The 27,342-nt window shown below is 49.6% G+C and overlaps 1 protein-coding gene across 5 annotated transcripts in view; it reads left to right on the forward strand.

Moving 5' to 3' along the window:
* The window catches only part of DENND1A (DENN domain containing 1A), a 615,092-nt gene that overhangs the window by 574,450 nt on the left and 13,300 nt on the right, over positions 1-27,342 (forward strand). For 3 of the 5 annotated variants that reach the window (XM_058302406.2, XM_058302408.2, XM_071217008.1), the window contains exon 20: positions 20,492-20,580. In XM_058302406.2, coding sequence (XP_058158389.1) covers positions 20,492-20,580 — 89 coding nt within the window. Of the gene's footprint in view, positions 1-14,019; positions 14,080-20,491; positions 20,581-27,342 lie in introns of all 5 variants that reach the window. The other 2 variants (XM_058302405.2, XM_071217007.1) reach the window with 1 other exon arrangement.

A 27,342-nucleotide genomic window follows, 5' to 3' on the forward strand; every position in this document is an offset into this window, starting at 1 on the left:
CATTGTTGGTCTGCTTAGTTCCTGTTTCTGGAATAGTATCACATTTCATTCATACAGCAAATAATTTGAAAATGTAATAGAAGTATGAAATGAGACGCTATAAAAGGGACTTCTCCCAAGGCATTGTTGATTGTATCCCACTTACAATGCAAAGTGTGATGGGAGGCTAACGTTGCCCGGAAGCAGTCGGCGCTGAGTTTCTGAGGTGTGACCGCCCATCAGCCAGGTGGTTCCTTGGTCTCCACCACTTTCCTGGCCCTCCTTGGGATACCCTAGTCCTGAACCCCTTGGAGGCAGATAAATTGGTACTTTCTTGAGAGTGGGTATCTCCAGATGGCTGGGGAGGTGGCCTGAGGATGCCTGGGGGAACCAAGGCAGGCTTCATAGAGGAGGTGACATTTCAACTGGATCTTGTTGGCCTATCAAGTGGGAGCCTGAGGAGGCAGCATCCCAGGTAAACAGACCAACATGCAAAGGACAGGAAAGTCTAAGAATAGAAGGTAAACCATGGAGGGAGGCAGTGGCCCAGTCCTTGGCGGAGTCTGAACCTATCCCATGGGTTAGTGAGGATCTAGTGAGGGGCTGTAATCTGGCGATTGGCAGGACCAGATCGGCTGCTGGGAACATTTACTCTGGGCCAACGTGAGAAGGGCTGCAAGTGGGTGAGGCAGGGAGACCACTAACGATGCTGCTAAAGTTGTCCAGGCAAGAGCCTGGTGGGAGCCTGACCTCGGACATTCATTATGGGGATGAAGAGGAGGGGAAGATTTGAAAGACCAAACAGACAGGACTCAGTGGTCAGCTGGATGCCCTCCACGGTCTGTGCGGGCTCGGCGGGAGCTATTGAAGTTCATCTTAGAATGACACAAGGCTGAATACAGGCTGTATTTCTCTTTATCCAGCCGACATGCTCTAATGAGGTCTGAGGTGCAGCCCATGACAAAGGGAGTGTCTTTTGGGGTCTGTGAAGTCAGCGGACAGCTCCCTCTGCCGCCCAGGGCGAAGGGCTCTGCTGAGGGGAAGAAGGGCCTACTTGGAGGATATGAGTACAGCTCACTCTACCCTGAAGGGCCATCCAACAGCTGCCTTCCTTTTTATACTCTCTCTGGGTCCTTAACCACCCAGGGTTCTGTGCTTTTTCTACTGCATTCCCCACCCAGGGTGTGGGATATTAGGTTTCCTGTTCTTTAGGCTGCCAGCTCTTCAGCGTCCCAGGTCATTTCCGCCAAGCATGATGTACTGTATTATGCTAAACCAACTTTATGGGCAGCCCCTTAAAATCCAAGTCTCTGCCCGTGATGGATGGAAAACAGCCAGTTGTTTAGCCATCCACTTACAGTTTGTTGCAAACCTGCAAGAACCATACACAGGCGTCTTGTTAGGCTGGTCTCGTCAAGGACCCCATAAATAAATAGCAGAATGTGTCTTGGTACTTCAGGATTAGAGTATGGAAATAGAGGCACTGAATAAATCATACAGAGTTAGAAAAAATATACGTCAATGCATTTGTGATTAGCGTGTGCTGCCATAACCAAATCACCTGGCTTAAGTACCATGAGAACCTCCAAGGTTCTGCCAAGGGATTGACTTCCATCCATCAGTGTGCCTCAGCATTAGAAATGACCACCGAAAGGAGGGGGTCCTCCTGCACACTGACTTCGAGGCCTTTGAATTGAGGCAAGTGGCAAAATTGCAGGTGGGCACCTTGACACACAGCTTTTCTGCAAGGTGTGACACCTACCACGGCCGTGTGTTCCCGCAGATGTCTTAAGGTCTGCCGCCAAACAGAAGGCTGATTAGCACCAAGTTGCAGGATGTAATGGGTTGCACCTTCAGGAAGATGGCTGGCTGTGGGGGGGGGTGCAGGATGAGTTGTGGATTTTCTAATTATGCAGATTCACTTTTGCAAAGGGAGCAAGTGGGTTGACTTTCCAAGACTTTCACAAGAACCCTGTAAAACTTTCAGCCGTTCACCCTGAAGGTAGGGCTGGGTTTGTGGGAAGTCAGTTCCCTGTTTCTGCTGCCCCTCTTTGAGCTCTGAACTCCACTGGGCATCTGGTTCTAGCATCTAGGGCTCCGAAGAAGCCGCTGACAGAATGGCCACTGGAGTGGGTGCCCCCTCCCCTCAGTTGTAATGGCACAATGCTGGATTTCAGTATTTTAAATGAAAAATATATGCAGTTAGCTGTGCACTGACAATGTCCTTGAGGATTTGACAGTGAGATTTTCCAGCAGTTGGTCTTCGTTAGGATCCTGGCGGTGTTTAATAAGGCAGTCGAACTGCTGGCACCTTGGGTTCCTGTTTGTTCTCCGAGGGCTCAGGGGCTGCTGCGGTAAGCACATCGACCAGAGCTGATCATTACAAGGGCGTACGCCACCATGAATAAAAATGTCACACGTTTTCCCATCTCACAGCGGTACAAAATGTCAGTCCTGTCAAACACACATTGCAGGGAGCTGTGTGCAGTCCGTACAAATTGGAGAGCTGCATATTCCCCCAGCCTTCTGATATTCTTCATTTGAAGCTGAAGAAAAACAGTTGTTAACCTATTAGCTAGGATTTTAAACTCTGCTGAGGCGGTGGATGGGTAGACTCTGACACAGATAAAAATGTATTCCAGGGTCCAGGAATTTTAAAACCAGGTTCTCCATCCATTTGTTCTGAGAGAGCGGAAAAAAAAAAGGAACATGTCTAGTGGATCTGACTTTCTTTCTTTAACAGACACGCTGGGGAAATTTGGGGGTTTTTCACATCTAAGCTTCCTGTTGCTTCACACTTTTGCATTCTACTCAGAATGTCTCTTGCTCTTTGGGATGGCCATGGGGCTCAACCTGTTAGGCCCAGATACCTCTAGTTTGAGTTTTTCCCTGATCAAAGCTCATCGGGACTGTTGCCAACCTTGTGGACAGAGCATCACAAGGACTAGTTTGGTCTTATTCAAATGTTTGGTGATAGCCTACCTGATGATTTGGTGCTAGTTTCACACTCTTGGGCAAAAACATTTATGTTTCACTTACTACATTCCAGGCCTTGTGCCCAGAGGCAGCAATCTAGCCAGAAACGAGACACAGGCCGCTCTCAGAGAGCCTTCCCTCTAGAGGAAGGAGGACAGTGTACGTGGCTATGGTGCAGGGTACAGGAGCTTCCTTGATGGAGGAAGAAAGCACAACGCTATGGATCCAGGAAGAGAAGGGAGGCTTCTCGGGAGGGGAGCAGCATCTTGAGGGGTGAGCAGGAATGGAGCCAAGTGGAAAGAGGGAGGGCCACAAGAGAGCAGCCTGCGTGGTGTGAAGGGTGGTGGAACGTGAAGGGCAGGGCAAGAACTTTGTAGAGCTAGAAAGAAGGGGCTGCTGGTGGACGGGTTCAGAGAAGGGATGGGTCTTGAATGGTCAAGGATCATCTACAGGGACCCGAGCAGATCCCTGCTTTAGAGCATGCCCCTGAGCTGCAGGTGGCCTGGGTGGACGCTGGCAGCAGGGAGAGCAGCCTGGCCTGGGAGGGGTCACTAGGCTCCCCTTCCAGAGGTGGTGTGCATACCTATTTGTATGGCTGCAAAATCAGGAGGAGGGTTTTCTCTTCATTTCCTAGTGGTGCACTGTTTGGACTGGGCATCATTCCAGCGATGATAAATTAGCCTCAGATTTGCTGAGCTGGCCCTGGCCCTTAAATGCACTGAGCAAACTCTCAGGGAGTAGGGATCTCTGGCCCGGTGAAATGCACGTGGCCGCAAAGATTAAGCTCTCTGTGTGGTCAGAAAAGAGTAAGCAGAACCAAAAGCTCAGGGGATGTCATGGGGGGGAGGGGGGGACAGCACAACTCCCAGGAAGGGGGGAGCATCCTCAGTATCGAGGGGATATGTTTCAGTGTCTGTCTTCTGCCCTTTGTGCCTTGGGTCTGGTGGAAGGAATGTGAATTTCTTCAGACTCAGGCAGAGCTGGACTTGGATCCTAGCTCTTTCACCTGTTAGCTGAGAGGCCTGGCCTAGGCAAGTCATTTAGCCCCACAGCCTCAGTTTCTTCACATGTAAAATGGGGTAGTCACCTTTTCAGGGTTGTTGAAATTGTTGAATATTTATGTATAGAGCTCCTAGCACAAGGCCTTGTATGTAGCAAGGGCTGAGAAACAGTAGACCCCATGATACCAGAGAGGAATCATCTCTCTCAGCCCCTTCTCTAGCCCCATCCTGCAGTCCCCACCTCCTGGAAATGTCACCCTGGCACCCTTACTGGCATCCCTGGTAAAGGTGGCAGGGAAGCGCCTGCCTTCTGTTTCTTCCTAGGCAAAGAATGGCACATGTCAACAAGGCTCCATGCCCCTGCCCAGCCGCCGGCGCATCTGGTGCTAGACCTCTGGCTGCCAATGGGATGCCACCTATTCAGGCCGTGCAGCTGCACCCGACTAAAAACAAAAGGCTCCCCTCCCCCAGCCCCACTGCTGGCCTCCCTCCCTCCCCCCCCTCCCCCCGCCCCGCCTCTGTCCCCTAAGCAGCCAGGGTCACCCAGCCGCCTCGCAGCCTTCCCTCACAGCTGCCTTGCCGCTTTTGTTCAGCATGTGAACTTCCCCATCAGCCAAGCTCCTTGCAAGGGAAGTAATCAGGGATCTTGACAAGGCTTCAAACCACAAATGCCACTACAAATTAACCAGCACCACTACAAAATACTACTCCTGTCAACATCGGGGAAGAATGCACTGCTCTTCAGGACCAGTCTGAGACGACTTTCAGCTCAGCACTCACGGCAAAGACAGTGCCCAGGCCCAGCCTTAGAGAATGGCCTCAGAAGGTGATGAGCATCTTAGCCCTAAACACACTCTCTTCAAAGATGAGCCCTTACAGAACCCATGGCAGGTGCTGCCACTTAAATTCTTTGAGGGCCATCTTAAATCCTGACCACCACCCTTGAGGTGGCACTTCAGGACGGCAAACTGTGGAAACCTTACTTTGGAGTCAGACTACCAGAACTTGAGTCACAGCCCTGCCAACTCCCCAGCTATGTTGTGGGATTTGGGGCAAAAGGCTTCACCTCTTGTGTAAATTTGAGCAGGAAGCCTCTGCTTCCCCATCTGTAGAATGGGGATCACAATAGTGCCTCTGTCCCAGAGTTATTAGGACTGCCCAGGATTTGTCCATTGTGGGTGCTCCAAGATGGGTGCCTCTCTCACCCTACCTCCCTCTCCCATAGAGAGGCTCCTCTTTGTTGCCCTGTGTGGGTGGACATTCGCCAGATGGAAATATCTTCCTCAGCCAGAATGTAGGAGACAATCCTGTGCAACATCTTGTCACCTCTGAAAATGCTCCCGGCCCCAGGCTCCCAGGATTCCCTGCTGAGTAGCCCGGGGCCCTGCCCCAGTACTGTCAGCAGAGAACCAGTGCTATCTGCCTGAGGGGCCTGGTCTTCTCCAGCTGTCCTTGATGAAATCCTGAAAGGGAGAGAAGCATTTGATCCTCTCCAACAAGCAGGATCAGTTCTAGTTGAGGCTGGATGAAGAGGATTGGAAATAATGACAGGAGTTGGGGGACAGGCAAGAGCTGTACCTGAAAGAGCTTCTTGGGCATTTCAAAGAAGACACTCCACCAAAATAGAGCTTCAATACTTTCTTCTTTGGAGGCATATCAAAAGAAGCCCTCTTTTATTTCCATACCTTGCATAATGGCAGATTTCCAGTCCCAAAGAGTAGGGGGGCCTGGCTCTCAGCCCACAGGCCCTTTGTAAAGCTAACGGAAACCTTTCTCTTTCCATCCCACCTGGGTCCGTTTTATGCACTGATGGGGCTACTGGCCAGGAAAATTCACCAGGTGACATCTTTCCTCTTTAAACAGTGGTGGAGTTTAATTGTGAATTTTCTCTCCATCCTCTTCATTTGTGGTACCATATCTGATTGGGGCACATCCCTGGGCCCAACTGAAAAATCCCCAGAGTCTATCTAGCTTCCCCTTTGGGGGCCCCAGGGCCTCTGGGCCTCCTGCATCAGAGCCTTATGGGTGTCTAGAGGGGAAGGCACAAATCAGAATACAGTTGATGCAAAGGATCTGAGACCTTCTCTGGGGCTAGCCTTGGACTCCAGCTGCCATTTGGCATCCTCCACCTTCTTCACCTTCTTGGAAGGAGAGCTGCAGGGCCTAGCTGCCTCCCTGGGGAGACTGTCCCCCACCCCTGCACCCCTATGCCCCTACTCCAGGCTTTGCATCCAGGGCCCTCAGCCTTCAGTAAAGCTGCTTCTGCCCTGTAGCCTCAGGCGTCTGTTCTCTTCCACCTCCTTCCCTGCACCACTGATCCCCAGATGGGATCTAGGCTGTCTTCTCAATGACTCTACATTTCATCTAATGTATGGCCTTGGGTATTACTGACCCTGCTTTCCCAGCAGTGAAATAGGGATGCTGATTCTGACCTTGCAGGTTGTGGTAAAGATGGTCTGAGGTAGTAGGTATGCCCTTCATTGTTGATTGAGTGAATCCATGTTTGTTCCTAAACGATCCCCCACCCCCGACCCCCACACATCACATCACAGGGTCCCTGCCCCAGTAGTAATTAACTTGAGCTCTTTGACCCTCTTCCAAAGGCCTGTCATAAACTCGCTCTTTGTGAACCTGGACAAATCCTTCCCTGTCTGTAAAATGGGATCCTAATTCCCTGCATGAGGATTCTGTGAACTAGAAGTGTGCCAGCAGCTGGGGCAGCACCAGGAACACAGACGGGCAGGAAGCTGGCTCCCTGTGCAGGACCGAAGCGCCCCACCCCTGCCCATACACACTGCACTCTCTGCCCTGAGTTGGCACCCAGCACTTGCACGTTTTCCCCCCTGCTGCCCGTGTGGGGCGCCTACTCATCCATGCTGCCCAGGTAATTAAGTTGATATACCAACACAGCTTCCCCTCCTGACCTTTCGGAAACAATGTGTTTTGCTGCATCAACAAATTAACTGCAAATCAGATGCTGTCCTCATGAATGTGGGCTTCATATCCAATGAGCATACTCACCTGGCCCACGGGGCTGACAGACACAGATGCCGAGGACCAGGCAGAGACTGGCAGAGGCCAAAGAGTTCCTCTCTTCTCCGGGGCCTTCCCGTCAATCACACTTTCGGCCTTACCCTCTCTCCGGTTCACACACACTTCCCAGCAGTCGCATGGCCAGGGCTGTGAGTTGACAAGATGGGGGCCTAAGCAGGCCTCTCACTGGGGTGGGGGGTGTGTCTGTCCTTAGAGGCCCACCCATCCTCCTCCCATCCATCTTCTACCCCAAGGACACCAAGGTCTCTCTAGTTCTGTGTCTCTGATCATGTTCCTCCCTGCCTAAATCCCTCCCATGGTTCTCAGGAGAAAATCCACACTTCTTAGCTGACATTCAAGGCCCTCTATTAGCTGATATCCACTAACCTCTCCAAGGTCCTAGTCTGCCCATCATCAAATGTACCCTCACCCTTGTCTTGCTGGACTACTGTGGTTCTCCCCTTCCATACACCGTATCTTCTCACACCTCCACGCCTTCACCTAGTTGTATACTAATGGCCTAGGATACTAATGGCCATTCAGGTCTCACTCAGGTCCTCTAGGAAGCTGACCCTGAATTCGCTACCACCTCCATCTAGGATAAGAGCCCTTCCTTGGCACTTCCACAGACCTAGCCATCCTTCAGTCCCATCCACATCATAGCATGTTCTTGATTTGCCTACCTCCTCATCAGAGGGAGTGCCCCTTGAGGAGAGGATCCATGTCTTGTTCATGTCGTACCCCTGTGCCTACCATAGAGTAGACCCCACTGTTTGTTGAAACATGAATAAATGAATCATGTGCCTCCTTTGGAAGGCCCCAGAAAGAGATGCTTAAATAAGGAAGGAAGGGGAAGATGTCATTCACTCTTTTGCTGGCCTTTTCTCCAAAGCACATCTCTCTAACAACAGCCTCTAACTTCAGAAGGGACAAGGATTAGAAAAACCAGGTCAGAAAGGAATTTAGATGACTTTGGAAATTTTACTTGACAAGGATAACACAATAGACCTAGAATACCTGCTGATATTAGTTCCCACTACTAGCTGTGTGACCTCGTGTTAGTCCCTTAACCTTTCTGGGCCTCCTATTCCCTGCCTGTATAACAGGGGAACAATCCTTCCCTAACTTACCTCACCACAGGATGTGAGGCTCAAAGGAGAAAAGAGAAGTAGAAATGCTTTGAAAGGAAAGCGCATCGTATAAATAGAAGAGATTATTAAAATCCAGTCTCTTTCAACAGAGCCTTGCTGACAGCACACTCCTTCGAAAAATCAGCGTCCTCACATCCACAGGATTTTTCTGGGGAAAACTGTGGGTCCAACAGAGGGACAGAGAGTGTATGGTCCCATTTCATCATCAGGATCCTGTACCAGAGCCACACACGGCTTTGATCACACTCTCATGTCATCCTTCCACCATTTTACAGAAGACTTGGTGGAGTCTCAGAGAGGTTAAGTAACTTGCCCAAGTGGACGAGCCAAAATCGTACCTAACTAGCAAATGGCAGAGCTAAGACAGGAATCCATGTCTTTCTAACCCAAACTGTGTTTCTTGGGGTTTTGGCCCACAAATACTCTCTCCACTCTAAGAAAGACTTTTTTTTTTTCTGGGATGGACATCAAATCTTACTAGACTAAACATTTCTTAAGGCAAGGACTGTCTTATTTAACCCTGAATCCACAGGCCCTAGCCCAGAGGAGATGTTCATAAACATACATGGAACGTCAGGCACTTACTTGGTTTCAGACATTTCAGAGTCTCCAGCCATCCCAACTTCCTGCCATGGCCCCACTCAGAAAGTGCCATGTGAATTGTGGAATTGAACTCTTTTCAGCAGGGGATTATCTAAGGCCCAACCTCTTTGAACTCACCGAAGAAACAGCAGTTGGTGTTGCTGCATTTCGAGCCATCCAGAGAATTGGGGATATCATATAACGTGACTTCTATGTATAGGCGCCCAAACCTGGATGTTTTATTCTCTGCTTCTGCTTTAAGGCTCTTCTGTTTTCACCTTTCCCTCCTCCAGTGGTAGAAAAGCACTGGATTTGCAATCAAGAGACCCGCATCCAGGTCTACCCATTACCAGCTGGCTCTTGAGGGGCTCACCTTACCTCTCTCGGATGTGTTTCCCTCTCCCTGGAAAGATATTTGCTCCCTGCCACCTAAAGCCACAATAAGAAATGGACAAGCTGGGATACAAGGCCCTGAGCCAGAAGGTGGGAACCAGATGAGGTCCCTACCCTCAGGGAGCTCTCTGTCTCGTAGGGAGAAGCAGCTCCTGGCTCTTGGCAGGTGCCCCGTAGATGTTCACCAAATGAGGTTGGCCAGCTCTGCCGTCTTCTTGGGGCTCACCTCACACTGTCACGGTCCCCACTTTCAGCTAATCCTGCACTCAGCTTCCTGAGCACTGGGGTCACTTTCTGGAAAATGATATCTTTTTCTGAGTTGAACCCTCCCAGGCTTTTCCCTTCACCCCCTGCGCTCGCCCCCAGTCACCACCACTCATTCCCTGTGGCCTGTTCTAATTGTCCCCAGAATACTCAGCTATCCCCAGCTGCCATCCTACCCAACATATTTGAGAAACAGCAGCCACCATGGCCTAGCAGTCCCCCTGCACTGCCTCTGCTCCCCAGAAGCAGAAGCATCCTCGTAGCAGCATGTCCAAGGTGAGCCTGCCCTGTGTGAAGTGCTTTTGGATGCCCAGCATCCCTGCAGTGTGGCTCCCAAGACTGCACCTGCAGCTGAGGACACTGGGACCCAGGGAAGCCACTGGCATACTGAGGGTACCAAGCTGGCAAACTAGGCCTGGAGCCCTGCCTCTGGTGGAGCCAGGAGGGCTCTCCACAGATCAAACGTTCTACGACTGCTTCTCACACAATCACATCAGGTCCCCAGAGGCCATAAGCTCCTTGGCAGGACATCCTGATAATTAGTGCAACTGTCCACTTCTCCCTGCCCCCCAGTCCCAGGGGGGTCTTTAATGCATCCCCATTGGAAGTTCACCGTTCTTCTGGTGACCGTCCCGGAAGGGTGTCCCTCTCGTGTGCTCCGGCATGAGTATACTCAGAACTAATGAGTACAGCTCCCTCTCTAGATCCACCCCGATCTGCCTGTCCATTTCCTCTGGTGGCTGGATCCTGGCACTGGTAACCTGCAGGGAAACTCCCCAGATGACAGGCAAGGCAGTGTGCTTTCCTGCGCTCAGCTGGTTTTTGCCAGGTTTTGTTTGTTTATCTGCCTGTACCAAGACACTTTGGCCATGTTACTCTTTCTTGGTGTCTTTAAACCCCCCAGGTTACTCTGCTAACTTACAGGTTGGCTGTGGTCATGAAGCTGCTTTCCTCCCACCATTTATAAATCCAATTGCAAAAGAAGCCAGCACCTCCTCATCAAAGGAAAAAAACTTATAGGATCTAGAGAATTAATATTTGTTGAGCTTCTCTTATATGCTAGGATTTTTAAGCCAAAAAATCACTTGCTGAGCATCTATTATATACCAAGAACTATACTAGACCCCAGAATAAAGAGAGAAATGAGACAAGTAATTGACCATTACAGTCCTTTGTGCTAAGTGCTGAGGCTTTGGATACACAGTGGCAGAGCACCTGACCCGCCCTGCTCAGGGAAGGAGACAGGCAGGGAGGGCCTCCTGGAAGAGGTGGTGCTTGAGCTAGACAAAGAATGAATAAGAGTTATCAAGGGTGAGACAAAGGGAAAGGAAAGATTCCAGGCAAAGGAAGCAGCTTGAAAACACAAGAAAACATGAAGCATTCAGGGAGAGCAAGTGGGTGAGCAGGGCTGGATGGGAGCTGAGGGTCAGGGATGGGGAGAAGAGGGACAGGAAAGGTACCAGAAACCAGGTTGCAAAAATTGGTGGGGGCCAGTACCTGGAATGCTTCAGGCAGCTTTTGTTGTTGTTGTTTAGTATGAGGTGAAATACACATAAAATCAACCACTTTAAAGTGAACAATTCAGTGGCATTTAGTATATTCACAGTGTTGTGCTACCATCACCTCTGTCTACTTCCAGAACATTTTCATCACCTGAAAAGGAAACCCCAAACCCTTTAACTAGTTGCTCCTCATTAGCCCCTGGCCCCAGCCCCTGGCACCAACCAGGCGGCCTTCTGTCTCTGTGCTGCACCTATTCTGGTTAGTTGGTGTAACAGAATCACAATGCGTGACCTTTTGTGTCTGGCTTTTCACTTAGTACCAGGCAGCATTTACCAAGAGATATTAGGGGGTGTTACAGAGAAAGCCTGTGTTGAAATAAATTTAGGAAACAGGATTTAAAAGATAAAAGTTGATAGGTGTTTGTGTGCTTCTTTTTGGGGGGGGGGGCGGTGTGCAGAATTTAGTAGCCTTTGCTGTGCTAACAGGCATTGTGACTCTCTAAAAGGGGCAAGACAGTAGACAGCATTTCCTAGACTTATGTGGGTATGGAACCCCCTTTTCTTCCCTTCATGTAATGCATCTTCCAGGGTGGTGTTTCTCAAAAGACAGCTTGGGATATAGTGTCCTTCCTCTGAGATGGTATCAGCTGGCAAGTGCACGCTGGATGTGTACTTTTTTTAAGACGACATAAGCAAGTATAGAAAATAGTTTGGAGATGTATTCACCAAATGCAATGAATGTCTCATGATGATGGAGGAGAATGTTGCTGTGGGAGGATAGTGGGGTGATGGGGGTGGAGGGTATATGGGGACCTCATTTTTTTAATGTAATATTAAAAAAATGTATAAAAAAAAAAAAAAAGAAAATAGTTTGGGAGAGAGAAACTGAAGGTAGGAAAACCTGCTAATGATAATGGTTGCTAATGTCTCTTGTCCAGCACTGTATGAAGAACTTGACACCCATCATCTCAGTGAATCTTCCTAGCAGTCTTTCCAGAAAGTACTGTTATTCCCTGCACTTTGCAGATGAGGAAAGTAAGACTTGGGATGGTTAAATAACAGGCCCATAGTAACACAGAAAGTGAGGGAGCTGGGAGCAATCCCGAGAGCTTTCCACCCCAGAGGCCACCTCCTTGGCTCTGTACACTCCTGCCCCACCTAGAATGGCGCTAGCCCCAGTCAGCAGTGACGAAGCCTGAACTGGAGCAGGGCAGTGGGGTTGGAGAAGAGGGTCACCCAGAAATAGAGCAGACAGACATGAGGGACGCTTCGGAGCAGTCCAGGCTGGGGCCGGGGGGATGCCAAAGCAGGGTGCTGTGAGTGGCAGCCTGTTAGCCTGGGGAGGGGGTGGGCTCCCACTCCCTGCCCTTTTAATTCCTCCTGATGAGCAGTGTGAGGGAGGGCTCTGTTCCAGCTTTGCCCCACACACTTCCTGAAGACCATGCAGGTGAAAAACCAAGACTCAGTGGGCAGCGGCAAACTTGTCTCTAGGCAGCGCCCTCACCCCCACCCCCAGGTGGCCTCCACCTGAAAAAAGGACACCAAGCACGAGGCCCCCTCCCAGCTAATGGCAGAGGGTCTGGGCAGCCATAGTGTATTTCCATCCAGATGTGCTGCCAATACGCAAGGAGACCCAGTTCTCCAACAAGTCTGTCGGCTTTCCCCTCAGGCTGCTCTGGCAGGCCCTGTGCTGGGCACCAGGGATCTGGGGACAACTGAGACACAGCCCCACCTCCAGGAGTCTGGCATAGAAAATGAGCTCTCAGGTAGGTTTGTTATCTAAATTATCCATCCTCCCAAATGAAGCGCAAAATCAGCACTGTTCAAGAGCAGTGTGAGCCACATATGGTCATTCTAAATGTTATAGTAGCTACATAAAAAAATAAAAAGAGGTGAAGTTAATTTTAATAATGTATCAACCCAATATATCCAAAATATTAGCATTTTAACATGTAATCAATATAAATATTATTAATGAGATTTTTCATTCTAAATTTCTGAAATCCAGTGTGTCTTTTGCACTTGCATCTTAATTGGGACTTGCCACATGCAGCTAGTGACTCTTGCATTGGACAGAAGAGGTCTAGACTTTGTCAAATAGTGACAGACTTTTAGGAACTGAGCAGATGAATGAGAAGGAACCACTTAGAAGCACCCCAAGATTTGCTGTGGGTATGTGGTCTTGGTCTAGTATGGATTTTTACCTGGTCAGGGCATCTGGATGGGCAGATGGGCAGGCTGTTGAGAGGACAGAAGTTCACACTCAAGATAAAGGGTTTGAGGGTAGAGCCAAAGTCTGTGCTCTGTGAGTCTTGATTTTGAATCGTGATTTCAAAAAACAAATGCTTTGTGAAAATTTTATTTGTTCATCAGCCATTTATTGAGCTGCTATATTTTCCAAATCCCACACAAAGTTCTGCATGCACAGTAATTAAGATTTCAAGGAAAGGACCATTCAAAAGATAGTATGTGATGAGACTGCGTGATAAGCCCCATGTAGCAGGGAGCACCAGGCAGTGGGAGCAGTAGAGGCAGCATCTGGCTTGGTCAGGAGTGAGAGAGGCAAAGCCTTTAAGGACAGGTACACATTTGCCAGGCAAATCAGGATGGGGTTGGGTACTCCACCCTGAGGGGTAGGCAAGCCAGCAGGCCTGAGAGCCCTGCTCCATTTGAGGGTCTGTCTGTGGGTGGGCATAGGTGAAGGGTCTTTGTGGGCATGGCAGGGCCCAAGTCTCGAAGGATTTGGAGTGCCAGCCCAAGGCCTTGTGCTATCACCCGAGGACAGGAGGGAGCCTCAGGGATCTTGAGGCAGGGGCATGGCATGGTCAGATCACATTTTAGAGGGATTTCCCCTTGGTCTGTGTAGAAAAGGGCCTGGAGGAGGAGACCAGGCAGGCAGCCCTATTAGGAAATGATTGAAGCAATCCAGATGAGAGAGGAGGCCAGAACTAAACAAGTAGCCAAGGGATGGACTCAGAAGATGAAATCTGCAGAGCCCAGTGGCCCGATGACTGTGGGGTCAAGGATGGCCCTCTGGCTCGGCCTCGGATATCTGAGTCCTTTCTCCCAGGCTGAGTGTGGAAATCCTTCGAACCATCTCAGTGTATACTGATGTTTCAAGTTTCCGCTTTAATGCAGCCACAAAGACTCCGTCCCACTCGACCACCGCCTCCCAAGATACACCGCTGGTCGAGGCCCGTGAGTAGCCAGTGGTTCTGCCCTCCCCCACCTAACACTGCCTGAGCCACCCTCCCCCAGCTTGACTAAACCTTGGGAGTTTGAATTCTCCTGCCTTGCAAAAGAAAGATGGGAATTGGGTTTTCCAGCTTCCCTTTCTGTGTGGCATGAAACTGGACTTGCATTTTCTGGGCTTCTTTCTCCTTTTTCTGAACAAGTTCGGTGACTTGCAGGTCAGAGCTGTAGGTAGCCAGGGGCCTGCCACACGTGCATCCTTTGAGCAACTCAGAGGCTGATCCACATTTCTAGCCAATGAGCTTTAAAGCCTTGCTCCAAACGCCTCTTCCTCTCCAAGGAAGCAGAAGTCTGGCAGTAGGAGTCTCGTTCCCCTGATCTCTGTTTGGAAATTCATTTGATGTACCTTCCCAAGGGCAGGTGGAGGCTGCACCTCAGAGGGAAACTGTACTCCTCTTCCAGGCCTCACTCAAGAGCTGCCTCCCCATCGAAATGCAAAGCGAGGGGGGAGGCAGGACAAATGTGATAAAGCCAACACCTGGGAATGGGGTGAAGAAGGGAGAGAGGAGTGTTTCAAAAGAAATGCCGTGGAAAAAGATTGGGTGTGGGTCCTGTGCTAAGCAATGGTGAAGTCATTTTCCCTCGTAAGCTCAGACTTTGGCCGTGCTGAGACATAATAACTTTAGCAGGTGCCTTTAAAGTGGGAAACCTGCTGGGACCGATGAGGTGGCGGCTGTTTACCAAGAGAAGAGCTTGTCTGACTATTGTTCAAGGCAGCCACCACTCAGGCCTAGCCAGGCAGAAGGGGTCAGGGTTCCCGCCCCAGTGTACTCAGATTTCCCCACACACTGGCGTCCCCAACCTCCCTCACCTTCTCAGATGCACGTGTCCAGATCTGTCTTGTGAAAGGTGTGGGGCTGAGGGGTGCAGGTGCCCGGGCTGAATTGCATCTGTTTTTAATCCTCAGTGCATGCGCCCAGCACTGATTGGGTGGCTTCTCTCTGCGTGGGTGTTGAAGGTTCCATGGCACCGTTTGCCCACTCTGTGTGGGAGTTAGAGGGCTGGAGTGGGGACTTCACCATCACTTCTGGCAGTCGTGAGTCTCCAGTGCTGGATGGGGCCATCCTCTACCCAGTCTACCCATGATCAGCGCAACCCCAATCAGCCCAGCTGTCAGGAGCTGGCATGCTTTTGCTCACTACCATTGGAAGGAAGACACAAACAGCAAAAAATCACACAAAAACTCCTTTGGGGACAAGAAGCTCTTTCATGGCCAAGCCTTGTGTGATTTGCGAGAGAGATGCAGTATAGTGATTAGCAACGTGGAATCAGGAAGCAGCCAGAGCTAGGCTGGAATCCTAATTCCACTACCAACCAGCATTGTGACTTTGGGCAAGTACTTAGCTCTCTGAGCCTCACTTTTCTCTGTAAAATACCCTCACTCAGAGAGGTGCTTATGAAAATGAGGATAGATAACATTTGTAAAGCACCTAGCACAGTGCTGAACACACTGGCAGTTCTTAATTTGTAAAACAGGCTTTTGACAGAGCAGGTATAGCTCAGTGGTTGAGCACCTGCTTTGCACATACAAGGTCCCAGGTTCAATCCCTGGTTAAAAAAAAAAAAAAAAATCAAAACAGAGGGGAATGGGTGTATCTTAGTGATTTGAGCACCTGCTTCTCGTGTACAAGGTTTCAGGTTCAATTCCCAGTACCTCCTAAAAATAAATAAATAAAATGGGCTTTTAAATCTTACAAGTTTCATGGAATGACCTAGCTTTTTAATTGATTCATAACCACCATTTGCCTAGAACTTTAGGATTGGCAAATCATTCTGAGGTACCTCATCCCAGCTGAACCTCACAATAGGCCTGGAAGTAGCTGTCATCATCACCCATTTTAGAGATGAAAAAACTGGTGCTCAGTAACTTAACCTAAGTCCCTCAACTGAAGAGTGGGATTGCCAGACTCCAGAACTCATGTTCTTTCCAGACCACCAAGCTCCCCATCTACCTCCAACTCCATGGAAATGGAGATGGACTTCATACAAAGTACTGGGACAGAGTCTTCAGTTGAGAAGACAAAAATGCATCAGCAGCCATTTGGGCTCCTCATGGAACCTCTCGGACAATATTAGATCCTGCCAGGGATACAGAGATGGTGAAGAGCCCTGGCATTTATTGCGCACCTTTTATGAGCTGGGCACTTGCATGATCATTGTTGCATTTATCCTTCCAACAGCCTGGAGGAGAGAGATACTCTTTCCCCATTTTGCAGCCAAGACCACAGAGACAATGAGAGGCCAAGTCTAGGGTTTGAGCCCTGCCTCTCCTCACTCACCCAGCAGCCTCCCCGTCAGTTAGAGTTATCCAGTGGGTAGTTCTCAGAATTCGCCTTAAAGACCTAGGATCCAGAGCAGGCAGGGATCTCTTGGAAAGCCTGACTTGGGCAGGGCTGATCCCCTTGGAAAAACTTAAAGGCTTGAAGACTTTTCCAGAAGACTCTGTGGTCTCAGCAGTATGGGGACTCCTGCAAATTGGGGTGCATGCCCAGCCACATCCACTGGCCCCTGAAGAGTTGAGAGGAAAACACTGCCACAAGAAAGTCCGGAGTAGCAGTTCCCTTGCCACAGTGCTGGTGCAGGAGGTGATTAGCCGACTCTTGGGGCTGTACCTCCCTTGGTTTATAGTGCACCAAGGAGGTGCCTAGGAGGACCAGCTCTCCTGGGCTTAGAAGTCAGAGAGGTCCACTCACTTGATGCACAGCTTGGCCACTTCCTGGCTTTGTGACCTCAGGTAAGACCTTCTCTGAGCCTTAATTTCATCTTTTGTAAAATGGGTTTAGCATCACCTACCTGGTAGGGTTAATGATGTCATGTATGTCCATTGCCTAGCACAGTCCTTGGCATGAAATGGACACACAGCCCAAACAACTTCGCCAAGCAGGATCACTCAGGGACTGATTCAGGAGTCCTAGAAGGTTTATGCTCTCTGGGATCTGCAGGGCCCTAGGAGCTGTTCAGTCTGCATGCATTCATGAAAGCTTTTCCAGTGGGCACCACTGCACACAAGATGTGAACCTGGGAGAAACTGGTATGGAGTCCCACAAGCACAAGGACCTCTAAGAGGACAGGCTGACGAGCTTCTGTGCCAGAAGCCAGGAGCTGCCCAGTTCCTGGGCCCCCAGCCATTCCCGAGCCTCATCAGGCCCCAGCCTGGTTTTGCAAGGGCTGGGAGCATTCTGGGCAGACATGCAGTGGCCTGCCAGAGTGGCAGGGGCATCAGGGGGCAGCCATTCGGCCTTGCCGGGAGCAGCTTTGTAGCCCAGCACCTGTGGCTGCAGTTCAGATGTCAGCAGAGGATTGGAGTTTTGTTTTTAAAAAGAAGAAAAAGGAAAGAGCAGAAGAAAGCAATGCCAGTGTCTCGTGTACTAAGGGGAGTGGGGTTGGGGCACGCCAGGGAGAGGCAGGCTATGGTCAGGCCGCATGTGAGGTGCTTTATAAGCTTTGTATTTATTATTTCTTGCTCACCATTAAAATCAAATGTACTTGGTGCTTTTGTATTCAATACACATTTAACCCTGCCGACTTAGATTTCTCAGGTTTTAAATCCAGTGGGGAATTGGCTGGTTTCCCAACTTTCCCCTCAAGTCCCCCTTGAACAGAGCTCTAAATCCCTGCTTAGCATTTTCTCCCCTGGCACTGATGGTAGCCTAACACTGGTGGGGCCAGTCGCTGTTGTGTGTGTGTGGTTTCCTCCCTCATCCCCAGCCCCCACCCTGCCTTAGCACCCCAGAAAGATGGATGCGATTGCTGAAATACGACAGGCCCGTTGTCTGCATCATCCTGCCATTCGGGCTTAATTAAACCATTTGGTCTGTGTGTGCCCGTGCCTGGTCGTGGCTCTAGCTGTCTGCCATGACCCTGTGCATATACGTGTGGTTCGTGCATGCGCCTTCACCTCTTGTGCCTGCCTCTGTGAGCGTAAATTTGTGAGCCTGCATGTATTTTGTGGTCTCGGTGACTCTGTGCATGCCTCTGAATGGTTGTCAGGTTGTGAGTCGCATTTTGTGCCTGGCTTTGTCCACACCAGTCAGGTGTGTGTGACTCCGGGTGTGTCTGTAACTGTGTGGGTGATTGACTGTCTCTGGGCCTGTTGTGTCTTTCTCTCCCTCCCCCGCCTTCCATGTCCCTCCTGCTCCCCCTCCCCTCTCCCTGCTCTGTCTGTTTTATCATCCCTAATGAAGCAGTCTCCTCCATCGATCCTGCTGATTGCCAACCCATTCCTTTTGTTTGTTGGCGCTGAGCCATTCAGCGGCACTCTGACAGCTCAGCTCGTCTAATTAGCTCTGTTGTTCTTTTTCTCCATGTTTTACCACGTTGCAAGTTCAGTCGAAGTTGCCACAAACTTAATCCCCCACCCCCACCCCCATTTCAGCCACAAGTTCACATTTTTAACCCTCCTGTATTGTAGCAAGGAGCAGCCGTGTGCAAGGGTGAACTGACAGGCCTTAATGTCTGACCTTTCTCCAAAACCCCACCCCAGGACCTCCCGAGACAGGGGCAAGAATATCTCTTCACCCCAACTGCATGGCCCCCTCTGCGGGGAAGAGCTGGGGGGCCCAGTCCAGTCAGGCCATCCTGATTGCCAGGCTACTAGAGGATTCTGGCTTTGGCTCGGGAAACCAGTTTAGAGTCAGAATGGATTGGGGAAATATCCACTTGTTTATTCAGCAAATGCTGAATGAATGTCTACTGTGTGGCAGGCAGGCCCTATTCAAATAATGATGCTAATAATAGTAACATTTATTATGCACGTCTTAGATTCCAAGCTGGAACAGTCATTTGTTTTTCAAAATCTACCTGAGTGACCACTGTATTGTGGCCTTGTGCTCAGGGCTAGGTAAGGCGAAAATCATCATGAAGCTTATCTTCTAATGCAGAGACAGACCCCTTCCCCCACCCCCACCCCCAAAAGTCTTCCTTTTGTTATTAATAACAAGAGGAAAACCAGGTCAGAGAAGCAGAAGCAGCATTTATTTTGCTCCTACTATGTGCTAGACTCCATGCTGTGATTTTCTCATCATCATCTCTGAATTTTTACAATAACCCCACAGAAGAGAGCAAGTTTGGTGGAATGCATTTGGATTTTACTATAGCTCCGATTTGCCCAAAAAGGCTGAGATCAGACTGGCCACTCCAAAAGAAAAACTTTGGTTAGATCAGATGTACAGAGATGTGAAGGCTTGTTGAGACCATAAAGATTTGTCTCTTATGCAGCCAAACTTCTATAATCTGTGTTGCTAAGCCCCTATGCTGCTTGCCCACAAATTGCTGGGGGTGGGTGTGGAGGGGGCTGTCCGGGAAGCGAGCAGGCAGGAAATGGGGTGTATGCATGTGCTCTCCTTCCCTGCCTCCTTCGTGAAACTCAGCCATTGCGGCATTTGCTACCTTGGTCTCCTTATCTTCAGAGAGAATGCAGGTCACTTTTATTGGAGTGGAATTCACAGACTCACTTTCTCCTGGCCTCTCACTGGCACTGGTGTTTGGAGATGACCAAGCCAAATTTAAAGCCATGTAATGTGATTGGGCCAAATGAGTAGCCTTCTAAGAGCACCTGGAAATTTTTAGCCTAACGCCCATTGCTGGCTCAGGTGGGGGAGGGGAAATACCTTTTTCCACATGCCCTGCCTTGGCTTTCAGAAGCATCAGGTCAGAAAAATCCCATCTTGTCACTGAATCACAGGTGGGGGGATTAAGAAGTCATCTATTTTTCTCTTCCGAATATGCCTACCGCCACCCCTCGCACCAGCTCTGCACCACCAAGGGTTGCCACACGAGGCCTGCAGCACCCGGGCTGAGCCCCACTCAGGAAGGTGGGCACAGAGCTGCCCTGGAAACAGAAAGATGATTTTTATTGAAATCTTCTCATGCAATTATTTGCTTTTTTCTCCTTTCCATTTTGAAAAGAAAATAAGAATCCTGAAATTCACTTGTAAAAGGAACAAAATAAATGTGCATACCCTAAAACCAAAATCTGAACAAAACCAGTTTCTGGGTTCCAGAGGAGGGTGAGAAGGAATTTATCATTAATGAGGACGCTTTGTTCTGAGCCCCGTGTAGACATCTCCTCAGTGAATCCTCTCAGCAGCCCTGCAGGAAGGGAGGTGGAGCTGTCCCCCTCAGGTGAGGAGACCAAGCTCTCCAGGAAAACCCTTTTTGATCTGAGCGGGCCTCTGAATTCCAGTTTTTGGGTCTGCTGCAAATTAAATAGTGATGTTTCCAGAATAAACGGGGCTAGTCATACCTTGACAATCCCTAAATGTTTCTTTTAGGGCCGCTTATTCACAGCTGCAAAATGTCTCTGAACAGCTCTTGGAATTCACGCCCTCTTGGGGATTTTCCTCTCTTCCCGTTTTAGGTGCGTCCTCCTCGTCCACATGTCGTTAAGAGACCAAAGAGCAACATCACAGTGGAAGGCCGGAGGACGTCCGTCTCAAGCCCCGAGCAGTGAGTACCTGACTACTCCCCTCCACTTTGCAAGAACCCGGTGGGGTTGATGCTTTGTGGAGCCCAATTCTGCAGCCCCTGCCTTTGAAAGTCTTCTCTGGAGCCCCCAAATGGGCATTTCACAGAAAGGTCAGTTGGGGAGCAGGGCTTGATCTTAATTATTAGCCTCTGCCTGGCCCCCTTTTCACGCCAGCAGGAAGCCCCAGAGGCCAGAGAGCTGGGCACCTGGGCTGGGGTTTGCGTGGTGAGACCCAAGGGTACTTGGACAGGCTCAGAAGAAGGTCCCAGGTTCTTGCTCATGCTGAAGCTGTAAGGTCAGCAGGAGAGAATTAGGGACCTGGTCAAGGAAGTAAGCTGTTTAAGGAGGCTCATTACCTTCCCAGGCCTGCTGGTGCCTGGGTCTCTGCCCAGGCCCCCGCCTCCACCACCATTGTTTTCCTTATTATCTATCTCCGTCAGACTCAGAACTCCTCAGGGGCAAGCACTGGGTTTTATACCCAATACCTAGCAGAAGATCTGGATTAGAGTAAACCACTGAGTGGATGCTGGCTCAGTGGGGTGTATGAATGAGCAGACATACGAGCCTTGGCTGGGGCTTGAGCTGCTTCAGCAGGATAAGCATTATAGCTGCAGATAGCCACCTGATTCCAGAGCCAGTCTGGACAAGGTAGTACTTCTTCCAGGAAGTGCTTTTCTTTTTCCCCAAGGCATACTGCCCAGAGAGCTCAACAGCAATAGCCTGGCTTCCTGTGGTGCCTTGAAAATGCGCGTGAATTCATCTCATTCTAGGGTTGCTGGGAAATTGGAAAAATTACTCCAGGAACCCTGACATTCCTTGGGTGGAAAAGGGAAGGAACTCCCCTCATGTCTGCCCTGCTTTTCGGAAAAGTTCTCAGGGAAAGAAGTTAAAAGAGACAGCAGGTCCTAGCCAGAACTGGAGTCAAAAGGAAGAAACAATTCTGAAATGTGTAGTGGTGGTCTAACCCAGGTCATGATACATTTCGGCTCCCCCAGGATTCTCTCTTTACAATACAGAAATGCTTGAGAGTGCTCTGTCTTTATAGAACCAGCCTATCTGTGCAATTCCTCAAATCTTGCAAGAAGGCTCTGGAGCATGCAAGAGTGTGTGTGTGTGTGTGTGTGTGTGTGTGTGTGTGTGTGTGTGTGAGGAGGTGCTTGGTTATGCATGAATTTGGAAGAGCCAGCTCCTGAAGTTGAGTATGGATTTAACTTTTGCTCTACACAATAGGATGGTGGGAATGTTGAGGGATAGTTCCCTGGCCATGACGGGCATGGATTATGATTGCCCCCGTGTGGACAAAATGCTGCATAGCTTCACAGTTCCTCAGACCCTACAGATTTCTCCTTACCCTGATTAAATTAGTCACTTTTTTTAGTCACTTCTTTAAAATTGGGTTAAACCTTTTAGACATTGTACTGGGGTACAGGGCCATGGGCCTGTAGATATTTGAAATGCAAACCCAGCATATTTTTGCAGTGCACAAAAATAACCCAGCCCAATAACACTCTACCTTCTACAGAAAAGTATTGCCTCTTTTGGAGCCAGGTTCCCTAGTAGAGGCTGGATTTGCTTACCACATTAATTTGCTCTCTGGTTTTCTCATACCTGATGCTAGGGAATGATTCTTATGCCAAAGAGCTAGTGTCTTGACAATCCCAGTGTCCTGGTTATTACCTGATCTGTGTCAGTGTCATCACTCGTCATTTCTTTTTGCAATATGCCATGTTCGGGACTTCTCTTTGGGGTTGAAACGAGCCAGTAGGAGCACGAGCACGAGGGCCAGTTTGCTAGGTTGGCAAACTGGCTATGATAGAAAACAAATGACAGGTTCTCTGTGACCATATAGCACAGAGGCTCTGGCCCACAAGAGACTGGAAAAATACATTTAGGGACATCGTTCCAAGGTTTTCATTCCTTTTCATATGTGTTTTTAATGGAGTTGGGGGGGGGGGCGGGTTTCTCCCATAATGCCAGTAACATTTCTGGTGCAATACAGGTATTTTCCTGTGTCTCTTCCCATGCTACACCCCCCCTCATGCTCCTCCACTTCCAAATGCCATGTCACAACAGCACTTGGATGTGTTTTTCTCAACTGTCATCAGCTCCAGCTGGCAAGACCAACTTCTTGAAACAAGGAAGCATCCAGTGGAAAATATTTTAATAAAACAGACTCCTCATAAAATATTGTTCCGGGGAAGAGAACAGCTCCACCAATCTATCAGCGTCAAGTTGGGAGATGTGAGAAGACAAGTAGACAGGCAGGAGCCAGATCCGAACGGGCCTGTGCTGGGGCAGTTCCACATGGGTACATGGGCCCGGGGCCTGACCCTTTAATCTGGCCAGGGTTTTCTTCAGACTCGTCTTTGTCTCCACTGGGAATGTCAAAGGACCTCAGAAACTTAGAAGATTTGAGTGCCAGAAGGGATGCATAATTATTGAAGTTGAGGGAGGAGAGTCAGTCCTCCTGACTTTTTGCTCCAGTTCTCACTTCCAAATAGCATATTAAATAATTAACTTTGTGGGCAGCAAGATGGAGCTAAAAAGAAGACGGTCTCCACAGCAGCGCAACATTCTGGGATTCATCCACACCGAGCAACATCAGCTGTCTGCTCTCTGGCCCATCCATCCATTGAAGGCCTTTCTTCCTTCCCAGCTGATGGCCAGCCTCCCTTGATCCATGTACCCATCTATCCAGGCACTCATTCTTCAGCAGATAGCTTTGAAAACCTACTAGGTACAAGGTACACAGGATTCTAAAAAGGAGGTCTTAAAAGGGAGTTTTGTTGACTTGCATCTTCCCAAAACGAATGTCAGTTTTTCTTCCTAAATCAAGGGTAGGTTTGCTAGCCCCTTCTGATCATTGGATGGCAGTTGGAAGAATACTTCTGAAGGATACCTAGGGAAAACATCCCTGCTGTTTTTCAGTTAATACTAACTGATTAATATTCATTCAGAAAGTATTAACCACCTATATTACTATTCAGAAGGAGGCTGATGGATGCCTGAGGGATTCCCCAGGGGAAGAGTAGGGGTCGGAGGGATCAGGAAGGGTTGGGAGGAACTAGGCAGCAGGGGCTGTGGGTTAGAGGCCAGTAGGCAGCAACTCCACTTGAGCACCTTTTGTGGTTGATGTCCTCTTCAATTGGTATGAGTTTCCCCTTCCATGGAATAGAGACTCAGGCTCAGAAAATTTATTTGACTAATGTTCCCAAGATCACCTGGTTAGCAAGTGGCAAGGCCAGGATTAAAAAGTCTGCTTAGATTCTCTGTTACGCCCCACTGCCCTCCTTGGGATAGGGCCCATGGAGGCCTGTCTTCAGTCTGACTTTGCCTAAACAGACAGCTCTGTGTCCTAAGATGACCTGCCTTGCATGCCACCCTTCCTCTCTGGTTCCTGGAGCCTGGGATTGGGAAGAGGAGCTGTTCAGACCTCTTACTGCCAAAGAATCAGTGTCCACCAGTGCCTGAGTGGTTTCTATTTGCGGAAAGAAAGAGAAATAACATTTAATAGGTTTCCCATTTAACAGATGGAGAAACTGAGGCCCAGAGAGAGACTTATAGTAACTTGTCCAACGTCTCAGTACTAGAAAATGGTGGAATCAGCTCTGACCCCAGCTGTCTGCTAACAGGGGCCTTGCCCTTTCTTCCGCACCACCCAGGCTCTGCTAAGAACCTGATTATGATTATTCGCCTCTCTGAGTGCTAAGGATGGCGGTGTCTGCAGTGGCTGTGGTGTGGGTCACAGCTTCCCAAACCCGGTTTCAGCCATGCTGTGCCCGGCCACCAGGTCTTCAGTTATTTTCCTTTTGGCTTGCCAGATACTTAATGCTGAGAAAGAGACAATAGCAAGCTCTACATGGCAGCATTGCGATCGGTACTCTGATCAAGGCACCTACCTCAGGGCCACTGTGTGTAGACTGAGGCCAAAGGCAGGGAGTAGCCACGCTGATCTTCAGGAACCTCTTTCTGCCACTCGGAGACCACTTGCTGGGAGGTGGCAGTCAAGGTCAGGGGCAGTAGCCCTCGCAGAGTTGCCAAGAGGACAGAAGGAGATTGTTACATGCAGCCAGTGCCTTTTTTAACTGTCACAATGCAGAAGTATAGGGCCACCTTCTAAGTGTCAGTGGTTCAGGGGCTTGTAGTTAGTGGCGAATCCAAGATGGGCCCAGTCCTCACCACCTGTGGTTCCGAGCTCTCTCACCTGCACATCCCGTCCCCTAAGGGGTGAGGCACAGAACACCCTTGGGTACATGAGGGTCCTGATGGGCTACGTCCTGGTTTGTGAAGTTTTGTTGTACTAAGTGAGAATGGTCCAAATTCAGCCACCAAGGGCCACTAACCATTAGCCTGCCCACCCCTCTGGCCAGATCCATCCAAAATCTGCTCTTTTCAAATAATCTTTTTTTGCTTGTAAAAATAACCCAAGAGCTTTATAGATAATTTGGAAGCTAGGGGAGAGAGACAAATTCACACTGAATCCCATGACTTTACTGATTGTTAGCACTTCTGTAGATCCCCTTCCAATCTCTTTCCTATGTATATTTTACAGAACTGCAAGTTCCTTGCAGTGTTAGCTCATATGGCTTTTTCCATGTGACTGCAGAAGAGCCCATTGTGTGTATGTACATGGTCTACCTAACCATGTCTCTGCAGATTGGATTTTTAGATTGCTTCCAAACTTTCACCAGTACAAAGAAATGCCAGGATAAACATCCTTGTTCTTCTAACTTTTTTTTCTTATTATAAGAAATAGAATGATTAACAACTACATTAATTAAGAGTTATGTGCTAAGCACTTCACATTCACCATTTTATCTCATCCTCACAACAGGTGTTATTAGCTCTATTTCATAGAAGTCACTGAGATTCTGAGAGTTGTCACTGCCCTTGGTCACACAGCTAGTGTGCGGCAGAGCAGAGCTTCAAGCCAGAGCCCTTAACCAGTCATACAGAGAGATTTCTGCTCCTTTTTGCTAAATACCTTTCCAGATGAATTGTACCACTTTATACTCCCATCAGAACTGTGGACTCCCTGGGTTTTTGATGGTCTAGGGAACCCAGACGAGCATGTGATCAGCGTTAGAAATCTTTCTAGCTAAGGAAAAATTCCGCAGGTTGTGTTAGCTGGGCAGGCAGTCCATATATCAAACAGCCAACCCAAGATGCTTAGGAATTGGAGAGTCTGGTCATCTGAATTGTACTGCATGACCCCAGAACCCAAGGCCCAGAAGATTAAAATAAGATCAGAAGAAGCTGCCAGAATCATTTAATGAGAGCTCTGCTCAAAGACCTGGTCTGGGATCATTGTGCAATCGGATCTCTGCAGTCCAGTTTCCCACGTGCTCTGGAAAAAGATGATGTGCTTGCTCCCTCCTCAGTTCCTCAGGACCTGGGCTCAGCACAGCCTCAGCTGCCAGGTGACTTCTGCTGTGGATAACAACAGGGCTAGAGCCAGAGTTGCTTTAGGAGTGCAGGCCAGTAATCTGCTGCTTGGATGGTGGCCTGGTATGCAGACATGGCTTTGGCATCAGACAGACCTGAGTCAGCATCCCAGCCAACCGGTTACCAACCCTGAGACCCTGGGCAAGTCTCTGCCCTTTTTAAATTCTACCAACATCCCAAGAAACACCGTGTAGGACATTGCCCACAGGAGTCACACTAGCATCCAAAGTTAGAGCACATGCCAGTCTTCCCCACTCTGGCCCCTGGCTCCTCCTGCCTCCTCTCTGCAGTGACTGTCATAACCTCCCCACACAGACACTCTCTCTGCCACCTCCCCCATGAACCCTCACCCCCCTCCCTGTGCCCACAATGCCCTGGGCTTCCCCTGGTGTATTGTTCTCATTCTATCACTTAAACACACATACACACATACACACACACACCAGAAATCTGTGAGCTTCTCTAGGGCTGGGGCTGGGTTCAACTCCAGGATGGGAGCCTACCCCATTCTCTGCTCAGGGGACGTTTATTAAATGAATGAACAAAGGAATCACTGAGGGCAGATTGAAGCTTACATCCCAGCAGCCTGGAGATGGGGGGGTGGGTGTCAGTTAACAACCACAAATAGGTAAAGAGTGCCTATGTGCCAGGAGTGATTTGGATGTGACTGTGAAGCTACCAGCACCGTCTCTGCCCTGGCCCTCTAAGCACCAGAAACTGACCAGTCCAAGGAGCAAGTCTCCAAGAAGCCAGTTGACCCCAGGTGGGGGAGGGGGCAGCTGCCCTGGCACTACCCCTGGCAGGCCACCACAGCTCACTTCCTGAGCGGCCAGGCGTCCAAACACCTGAGCTGAAGGTCACAGACCCCGTTAGCAGGACGAGAGCCTCCTGACCTGACTCGGGCCAGCCCTGCCTTCTCTGACAGAGGGTTTCGGGCCCCGATGACAAAGCCAAGGCAGATAACGCTAGTCATGGAGCCCGAACCCACACTGGAAAAGCAGGAAGTGCCGGGGAAGAGCCGTCCTGCCTGCCTCCAAAGGTCTGCAGCAGCCCAGGAAAACACAGGGCCCACTCCTCTCCCACCACTTCTTCCCGGCCCTCAGAGAGAGGGAAGGACTCTTCCCAGGAGCTGTCACCAAAAGAGGAATTTGTTCCAGCCAAAAAACCAGGCCTTTAGGAATGCTTTTGGAAAGTGTGCCCCATCCTCAAGACTTTACTATTGCAGTCACCCCTGAAAGGTTTTGCCATCCTGAGACACCCCCCCCCCCCATGCCAAGAGTCCATGGCACCTTTCAACA

This window comes from Dasypus novemcinctus, chromosome 8, assembly GCF_030445035.2.
Source record: "Dasypus novemcinctus isolate mDasNov1 chromosome 8, mDasNov1.1.hap2, whole genome shotgun sequence".
Classification (NCBI taxonomy): domain Eukaryota; kingdom Metazoa; phylum Chordata; class Mammalia; order Cingulata; family Dasypodidae; genus Dasypus; species Dasypus novemcinctus.